Here is a 10177-nt window from a genome sequence, read left to right as displayed (position 1 = left end):
CACAGTATAGCTTACTATGAGACTACACTTGTCTTATGGCTGCCAACATTAGCATATATTACTAGCAAGGTTAAGCTGAAGGTAACAAGCTTTATTAAAATGAACAATGTTTCAGTTCACCTTGCCAAAATGTCAAAGGCTGCTATTTATTAAAGTCATTAACCAAGAACAAAGGACTACATGCTACACCATCCACGCAAGTAATTCACAAGGTGGTGGTGTTCATTAAAGCATCGGGGGCAAAGTCAGAGAGAGCAGGCATAGAAATTAGTGAACAGGGTTAGGAGGCTAATTCCAGAAAGAGTAGTGGGTACACAGAGAGGTCTCTCAGCATTAGAGCAGTAGGGAAAGGGACAACTGGCTGAGACACGTTTGCATGGCATAGTAAAGCTTAGCCTTCAAGTGTCAGTTGGGTGTCATTACACCTCTCAACGGCGTGTATGCTTCCTGTGTTTCAGGAGCATCAGAAATGCAATGTGATATGTGCCATAATTAGACACACTGCAGGAGATTGATGACGAATAATTAATCAAGGCCACTTCTGCGTCTAAGTAATTCATTTGAGATTTTTTTTTTATATTGCACACATGCCCAGGAAAAAAAAAACTCATAACAAAATGAGGCAAATCATTTGTTTATTTCATTACTAATCAGAGCAAGTGATGACATGAGTATCAATCATCTCTTCAATCTCAACATCTCTATGAACCACTCAAAGGGCCATTCCACCTGCACGTTTGACACACTTCAAGCCAGCGAGCACAGCTAGCGTTGGTTCTGCAGATCTGCTGTTGAGATTCTATGATGTTCTAGTTCTAGCATCACATATCGGCCTGTACAAGACAGGATACAAGAGCAGATACTGAAACAAATGCTACAGCAACCGGGCCTTATAGGGTTAAATTAAACTTAATCACTAAAATCTAATATAAGCTTTAATGAGTTCATGTCATTTAAAAAATCATTTTCAGAATTTTTAAATCTGCAACTTTCATTAAAGGCTAATTTCTACCTTTCTGACCACGTTTAACCCCTTCATGACCGAGGGGTTTTTTTTTTCATTTTTTGTTTACATGATATAATCCACATTTTAGGCCTGAAAATGACTTAAAGCCCCAAAACATTATATATTTTCTGAAAGCCAAGATCCTATAGAATAAAATGACGGCAGTTGCAAATTTTTTAAATATTAGCGCAATTCCTCATCAAACCCCAAAATTTAGTGAAAAATGTATTTAAATGCCCCAAAATACAATAACATAACCATTGTCTTTATCAAATATAAAAAATAAGGTTACAACGAGTAAATAGAATTATTACTCTCACTCTGGCGTGCGCGCCGATACCCACCATGTGTAGCGCAATCGTCGTTTTCATACGTAGGCGCACCAGACACGTGTTTACGTGAAGACGCGTGTGCTTGCGGGGCAGGGGTTCTCCCCGTAGCACCCTGTATTTTTAAAACATTAAGTGTGGTTCTGTCTGCATAGCCATGTCATCCATTCCAAGATCTATTCACATAGATCTGTGAATTGAAGACTCCAAGTTCCATCTGCCACTGCTGATAGGATCTCAACGCACAAGTGAAGATGCATCATCACACTTGTAGTCCATTGATAGTTTCCTCCAGCCACATAAAAGAAGGTCCGTATCTCTATACATACTCAGGGCAGCCTGTGCATTTTAGAGCGATCTACTGATTGTGGTTACAATGCTTTGCAAGCCTCAATGCAAAAATTAAATAAATGCACATTTTTTTATTTTATTAATGTGGGTGCAATCCTGCCATGAAGGTCTTTGTTAAGGTACTTCCTGTTATTAGGTGACAATGGTCATCTCCCAATTGTTCTTCTGTCTTGTGACCCTGACACATGTTGCCCCAATGGAGACGCAAATGGAGATACAAATCGCTGTGCATTCTTCGATTCATCTCACTTTCCAGTTCAGCTAGGTTGTCCTAGATAGATCACTTCCACTGCCTTCTCCAGACCCTTTAGTGAATAACCCTGTTAATGTCATTCACTAAGGAGTTTACATGTAGGACAACCTTAAAGAATAACTGCACTTATGAAGTACAGCGGCTGTGCTTACTGACCACTACCTCTGAAAACACTAGTGCCCTGGCAGTCATGCAAATCCAGTGGCTTCACTTCTTTCTAAGACCTAAGTAACAAGTAGCTTTCCTGATCTGCATGCTTGTTTCTGGTTGGTGTCTCATAACATTGATAGCCAGAGGTAGCCAGGCCAATATCATTTTTAGAAGGATGTCAGTAATAGCAGCCCAATGTTCCTCTCAGGAAAGGTTTCTGACACAACCTAAATCTGGTAATTTATTTCTGGCATGTTGACTACACACTAGCCTTTTATATCACTCTGAGACTACTGTACAGTGGAGGGGCAAGTGGGCTAGTTATTGTTAAAATTAGGGGGAAAATTTTATGGGTTAGGTTTAAGTGTCAAGGTTCGGATAAGGGATGAAGTTAAGTGCCAGGTTACGGGGCTAATTTATAAACCATTTACACAGCTCTTCCCTGTGCAAACAAGATTCACAGTGCTGTATGGCCACTAGATGGAGCCAAAAAGCATAAGATTTCCTATGCTCCTCGCTCCATCTAGTGGCCATACAGCACAATGAATCATGTTCGCACAGCCAAGAGATATGCAGATGGTTTATAGACCAGCCCCTGTTTATTGTAAGCAGGAGTTTAACGGTCTAGGTTGAATATTTAGGGATAGATTAGATGCAGGAGGTGAAGTATATCTAAAGTAAATTTAAAGCCCAAACCTTTTTTTACTGGAAGATGTACCCATCTATTCGTGTTCTGGAGACAGTATTGGTTTCACTTTTAGTCTTGGTGACAATGGTCACCAGAGCTCACAGAGAGGGTGATTCTCTCCAGCAGGGACACAATCAGCATAAACAAAAAAAACACAAAAAGAAAACTTTCTCCACTAAAACAAACAAAAATAGTTTGGCTTTAGATATACTTAAAGGGATGTTTATAGGGATTCAGTTACCGGGTAAAATTAGGTTGAAATATAGAGTTAAAAAGAAACCTGTACTGAAAAGGAGGCATGCTGACATTGCTGATCTGTGCAATTATTCGCTGTTTGGCTGACATGCTGAAGTCATTGACTTGGAACAAGTATGCAGATCAAGAGTTCTACAATGCTCGTTCCAGTTCAGTGTCTCAGAGAATGGCAGCCAGAGAAAGCCAGACAATTAGCATTTTTGGGAAAAGAACACCAGTTGTTGCCTCTGTCTTTTTTGAGTATCGGTTCTCTTCCATTTTAAAGCGGAGTTTAATGATCAATTCACATCCATTCCTTGCTTTGCAGAGCTCACAAGCATAGGTGTCAATGGACCCATAACATTTTCCTTTACACCCCATTCACACTTGTGTTTAGGGGCAATCTCACAAATTCCTCCATGAGACTCGCTGGTGTTTATGTGAACAGCTGCAGGTGGGAAGCGCTATACAAAGCAACGAGAGGCTGACAGTGCCCACAGCTGTTCGCAGGTTATCAGACAAGCAGCTACAACCTGCTGATGATTGCCCCTGGACAGAAACTATGATCATATGCAGATAATCGCTGGATGTCCGATTACATGGGAATGGCTGCGGGTGCTGTCAGCCTCTCATCGTTTTGTATATGTCTTGCCGCAGTTGTTCGCATAGATACTGTAGTCTTTTGGTAGAATTTGAGGCTGCCCCAAATACAAGTATGAATGGGGCCTAAAAAGAAACTGCAACATATAGGTGTGAACCAGAACTAGATTTCTACTTGTAATGCATTTTCATGCAGTAACATTTCTTGCACTTTATTAACTGCAGGAAAATGAACAAGTGTGATTAGCCCCTTGGCGTTAGGGATATGTTTTCAGTCCTTACAAGTCCCAAGGTACTCCATCAATCAGGGACGTGCGGACAGGGGAGGCAGGTGAGGCAGAGTCTCACCTAGTATTATGAAGGAAAGAAGGAAAAAGCTGTCAGTTTCAAGTCTGAAGCCGACAGCTTTTTCTCCATTCAGATCGGCTTGTTACAGGTTACACAACAGGGAAAGCCTCCCCACTGTGTAACCTGTCATGGACGGAGCGCTGCCTGTTAATTACAGGCAGTACTGTATCCGCCTTTTGACAGGTAGTTAGGTTACACAGCAGCGGGCTTCCCCTAGTGAAGCAAGAGCTATCACAGCCTCTACTCTGTGTTAGAGGCGTGAGCTCTGTGGATGGTTTGGACCAATGGCAAAGCGCCATTGGTCCAAGCTGTCCAATCAAAAAAAGAAAGAAAAAAACCACTGAGGCCATCGATCTCGATGCCTCAGCAGTGACGAGCAAGTGAGAGACAGGGAGGCTCCTCCCCATCTCCTTCACACTAGACAGGGCTTCGGCGGGATGGGGGCAGGGCTTTGGCAGGGTGTGGGTGGAGTTTCGGCATGCTGGGTGTGCTGGAGGCGGGGTTTGAGAATGCCTCACCAAAAAGCGAAGGTACTGCAGGTCACTGCCACCAATCTGTGTAGAGTGCAAATACACTGTATAAACACCTAAATTACCACTATTACCCACTGACATCGCCATTAAAAATCCAAAAGATAGTGTTAAGTTTCTGAACAATGCAAATAACTAGCCCGACCAACTGCAAGAGAGTGAGTAATACTTTCATTTTGACACATTACTGTTGCAAAAATCTTGCCACTGGACACAGTGAGATAAAAAAAAACGTCGTCTCATATAATCCACCAGCATCCATTTAAAACTGAGATCAGAATTTTGCCAGAAAAGGCTTTTCATATGGTCACACACAACCTAGCGGTGATGGCACAGTGTTGCAAGCAATGATCTGGTAGTATTGTAGTTAATAATCACTTATAAATAATAGTCTTGATAAGAGCAAAAATGTCAGATGCAAAAATTTTCCAGCACACAGGACAATCTCTGCACCCAATGTTCCATTGTATTCTGCTCCCAGGAACAATACCATCACTGGCTGTCTCTGTCTTTGAAACTTTGGGATACTGACCTGCAACAAGCACCCAGATTAGCAAAGTTTGAGCTCTCGATTGGACTTCGTGGTTAAACTGTTGGATCTGCATGACAGCCAAGGAAAGAGTACTTTTCTAAGGACGGTCATCAACCGCAGCCTTCACATGTTCTTAGTATAAGCTTCCTTTCAGGCATTGTATAATCATTATGAAGAAAGGAAGATATATTGTCAGCAAAATTTGCCTCTCTGTGGCCTGCTTTATCCAAGGAAAAGGTACGATTTACAGGAAATAATCCTGTTAGGACACGCTGTACTTGACATGGAAGTCACAAAATGGCGAGTCATCAAATTAAGAAGAGGAAAATTTGTAATTTCTTGGTTTCTGTGGGACTACAGATCCCAGCACAGCAGCAGCCTGCCTATCTTGACATCATTTGAGGACGGTTCTGCTACAACAATAGTTCATAAGAGGACAAATAACTGAAGGACAGATGCAGCCAACTTTCATGAAGCTCTATTACTGTTTGGTGAAAGGACATGTTCCTGAAGACTGGACCGAGTGGTTCCTGAATGCTGCCTTCATTTTCTTTCACCCCTCTACTAGTTACTGTGTTTGGATATACCTCATACCACTGCACAAATATTCTCCAGCTCCATAAACAAGTCTTCAGGTTGGAGTATAATAAGGACTACCCCCTCCTCTTTGATCGAATCCATTTCCCTTTCAGAATGAATGAAATCTCCCGAAACACCGATACAAACGTCTTTTCTCTCCCTTGGTACCATTGAGGACACCGTTTCATTCAACAGACACAAACTACAAGAAGTCTTCAAAGGCAAAGAGTCAACCGAAAGTTTGATCTAAAAATAAATCTCCATCAATCAGCAAGCTAGCCCCCTTTCCCCCCCTAGATAGAAACAGCTTACCTTCTTTCTTTGTGAATGCATTGAACAAAGACTTCATCTTGCTTTTGATTTAGCAGCAATGTAGGAGATCCCTGGACAGAGGAGAAGAGGAAGGGGGAACTATCCCGTCCCTGTCAGTTTCAGCTGCCTGCAGCCTGCATGGAGGAGCAAGTTCCCGGGAAGTGTGGAAGAGCGAGCATAGCTGGGCATGCAATACCCAATACTCTGGTGAAGAGCCCACCCCATATCCTGTCTGTCAGCTGGGAAACGGCTACGCGCAGAATGGAGACGCTCAAACATCTTGCGATCTTTCACAGAGTGAGTCATGTGAGCAGATGAGGCTTGTTCCTCTGCTATTGTAAGGATTGTATTAATGAAGAACCAGGCACAGAGCGGAGAGGCTGAGGGGGGAGGCGAGGGTCAATGGCACAATTTGGATGCCATTGCTGGAGTAAGACCATGTGGAGGTATTCTAATAATCAACGTGAATAGGAAGGTTTTCTGAAGATCTAATTTTTATAAACATGTTACAAGCTTGAAGAATTTAGAAGCCAAACAGATGCCTTTATGCACAGCTATTAAGAAAAAAAAAAAAGTTAGAAGGCATCCATCTGTTATTTTGTAGAAATTGCTTCCTTACTTGCATGGACCCGGCCAGCCGATATATTGTCTTTGTGATACATTGTCTTTAATATGCTACAGGAATTTTTAATATACTTGTTTCATAACTGACCCACACCTCCTAACATTATGAGATGGGGAAAGCACACAAGAGACTTGCAAGCGTTTTAAAATTATTTACAGGGACACAATGAGGGGAATTTATTAAAACTGGAGCAGCCAGAATCTGGAGCAGTTACCCATGGCAACCAATCAGCATCTCTTCAGTTTGCTCAGGTAACATTTGGAAATGAGAGATAGAAGCTGATTGGTTGCAGTGCAAATCTGCTCCAGATTTCGTCTGCTCTAGTTTTGATAAATTTCCCCCAATGCAGCTAAAGCTGCACAAGTAGAATTTTGCAAAAAAAAAACATACTTTTTGGAATGTTCGTTCGTATTTCTAATAGCTAATGGGGTCAAATGAACAATTGTCGTTGACCACAGTGACGGGAAAAGTTGGAGACAGTGACTTGAGGAATGTTGTTTAAAATGTCATTTGGTTTATCATTTGATTGTGGAAATGAGTGGAGTTTCTCAAACAAACAGTGAATGTGGTTTTGGAAATGAGTGGAGTTTCTCGACTCAAACCCAAGTTCACTGTTCATCCAGGAGACTCCTTTAGGCTGGGTTCACACCTAGTAGGCAGCACCATTTTTGCGCGTCGTACGCGAGTTAACAGCGTATGGTTATTTGCGCGTTGTACACATTTGTATGCACGTTTTAACGCACGTACATGAAGACGATTGGCATGTTTTGATTGGCAGCTCATAAACCATTGTGGGCAATAGAAGAACGTGTGTATAAACGCGTAAAGACGCTCACTAAAATGTACAAAATGCTTCTGTTGTGTGTTTTTGGGCATTTCCAATGAAGTCTATGGGGAAGAAAAGCACTTTTAACTGCCCAAAGAAGCTCCTGTATCTTTCCAGGCATTTTGCGTTTTTCTTCTCAGGTGTGAACCAGGCCCATTGAAAATCACGGGATTTCTTGTGTTGGGCAGTTAAAAGCGATTTTCGAACTGCTCAAAAACTCCTAGGTGTGATCCAGGGCTGAATTCCCAATATTGAATGTTAAAACCAAATGACCTTCCTTCTTTCTTTATGAATGCATTGAACACGCGTTTTCAGAAGGTTCGTTCAATTTTCTAATAGCTAATGGAGTCAAATCAACAATTATCTTCAACCACAGTAATATTAAAAAAAAAATCGAAAGAGGAGGATGACAGAGATTAGACGAATGTTGTTTGAAATGTCATTTGGTGTTACATTTGATTTTGGAAATGAATGGAGTTTCTTGAAGTAACGGTAAATGTGGTTTGGGAAATGAATGGAGAATCTCGAATGAACAGTGTATGTGGTTTTGGAAATGAATGGAGAATCTCGAATGAACCGTGAATGTGGTTTTGGAAATGAATGGCGATTCTCGAATGAACAGTGAATGTGGTTTTGGAAATGAATGGCGATTCTCGAATGAACAGTGAATGTGGTTTTGGAAATTAATGGAGTTTCCCGACCCAAAACCACATTCATTCATGCAACTCCATTAATTTCCAATATCAAATGTTAAAAACATATAATTCTAACGACATTCGTTAAGTCACTAATGGCATTATCGAATGTTCTAATGAGATCTTTTGTATAAACATTCGTACGAGAACTAGCAGTGTATGCCCAGCTTAAGCTTGTGTTCTAAAGAGAACCTGTCACCAATTTTTACATTGAATTACTTTTTTGGAAAAGACAAGACAAGCATCATACTCACTTTTAGGTCCTCCGGGGAATAAAATGTTTTTCTTATGTTGCAGAATCGGAAGCATGACTACAATCTTCCTATTCCAATTTATGGGCGTGTCGGATGCCAGTGCCACCCCACTGCTGCTCACCCAGCCTGGCCAGTTTATCATGTGTCTCGGCAGCACTTGCACACTGGCCCTGCACTGTCAGTTGACATGCTCAGAGCTGCAGAGACACACTAGTCACATTCTAGCCAGGCGGAGGCACAATGGCAGCAGCTCGGAGATGCAGGCATGCAAAACACCTATAATGGTGCATTTATAAAAAATTGCATGACCATTCATCCTGTGAATATCTGTGAACATTCTCTCTGTGCAAATATATACCAAAACAAACGTTCTTTCGAGGTTTTTTTTCTTTACAAGTGAAATTAATTTTCAAATGTTTCCATGTAATATCACATTGTGGCCACTAGATAGAGCTAAAGTAGCATAGGAAATAAGTATTTATTATCTGTGTTCATCAGCGCCAACTAGTGACCATAATGTGATATTACATTTTTTTTTAAATGCAACTAAAAAAAACAACTAAATAACATTCCTTTTGGCATATATCTGCACAAAGCAAACATTGCCAGATATTCATAGAGCAAATGATCCTGGAAATAGATTATAAATAGACCCTATAGTGTTGGATTGGAAAGATTTTGGAAGAAGCTGTAACTTTGAGAAATAGGAAAAGATTGAGTCACAGGACAGACTGATAGGTAGTATGATGCTTGCCTAATCCAAAGCAGTGACAACAAATAGAAGTTAGAAGAAGCAGTGAAAGAGTCTATTTAAAGGGACACTATAGATTTATTTTCAGTTTTTTTTTTTTTTTTATTCTCCATATTTACTCAATGCATATGCAGGGTGAGAATCCTTTCAAGGAATGTTGTACTTTGATTGCACTTGGGTGTTTCTCTCTTTCTCAATTCAAGTTTATATCAGAACTGACTGAAAAACACGGACTTTCTAGAAGGCTACAAAGGTGGCCACTAGAGGGAGCAGTCAAAAATCTGTATACACATTACAATAATCAAAATATGGAACACCAAGTAAAGCCGTGAAAGTTGCACAAAAATAGTTACTGCAAATAGTAACACTAGTAAACTGCACATGTACATCCTGAAATGATTTTTTTGTACGCTGCTTTTTTGTAGTGTCGACTTGCATCTGTGGTCATGTAAGTTTTTAATTTTGTTTGCGCTATATATTATCCAAAAGATTTTATGCTATGTGCATTCTGTTTTGATTTTTGCATATATGGAAATTTCTGAGTGATTTAAAAATGGCAACATAAGAAGAGTATTCTCATAAGAAAAGGAAAAATTATTTTAAAAAACAACTAATAAACAACCAAAAAAAAATTGGTCGTTATACCGAGGGTTTGTCAAAGTGTCCTGTTGATCGTAACACCATAGCAGGAGAGGAGATAACCAAAAATAGTTTACACTAACTGGAGTATCTGGTGAGTGGAAAAAAAAAAGAGACTAATTACACGGAGGGGAGAGCACGGATTCCTTCTAAAGAACTCACAATATATACACACACATTTTCTATGAACTGGAACACTTATCAATCATCACAATGTATTTTTTATATGTATTTTGTATGAATGTATTTTTATTATGAACTGTTATATATATATATATATTAGGGATGCACCGATACCACTTTTTTAAGACTGAGTACGAGTACCGATACTTTTGATCAAGTACTCACAGATACCAATTACCGATACTTTTTCTTAAAGGGACAGGTCAAATTTTTTCTAAAGCAATACAAACTAATGCTTTAAGGTCACTTTCTTAATATTATGATTCATGAGATGACGACGGAGCATGACGCC

The 10177-nt window shown here is 40.2% G+C and overlaps 1 protein-coding gene across 4 annotated transcripts in view; it reads right to left on the bottom strand.

Moving 5' to 3' along the window:
• Positions 1–10177, bottom strand: part of SHANK2 (SH3 and multiple ankyrin repeat domains 2) — a 334773-nt gene that overhangs the window by 252844 nt on the left and 71752 nt on the right. The window contains exon 1 of one of the 4 annotated variants that reach the window (XM_018568875.1): positions 5913–6102. The exons of the other annotated variants lie outside the window; for them this stretch is intronic. Coding sequence (XP_018424377.1) covers positions 5913–5949 — 37 coding nt within the window. The 5' untranslated portion in view covers positions 5950–6102. Of the gene's footprint in view, positions 1–5912; positions 6103–10177 lie in introns of those variants that run through there. 4 annotated transcript variants of the gene reach the window in all.

The sequence above is a fragment of the Nanorana parkeri genome, unplaced genomic scaffold, assembly GCF_000935625.1.
Source record: "Nanorana parkeri isolate BGI_ZX_2015 unplaced genomic scaffold, ASM93562v1 scaffold1256, whole genome shotgun sequence".
In the NCBI taxonomy this organism is placed as follows: domain Eukaryota; kingdom Metazoa; phylum Chordata; class Amphibia; order Anura; family Dicroglossidae; genus Nanorana; species Nanorana parkeri.
Note: the sequence above shows the minus strand (reverse complement) of the source record. Positions and strands in the feature narration are given on the sequence as shown.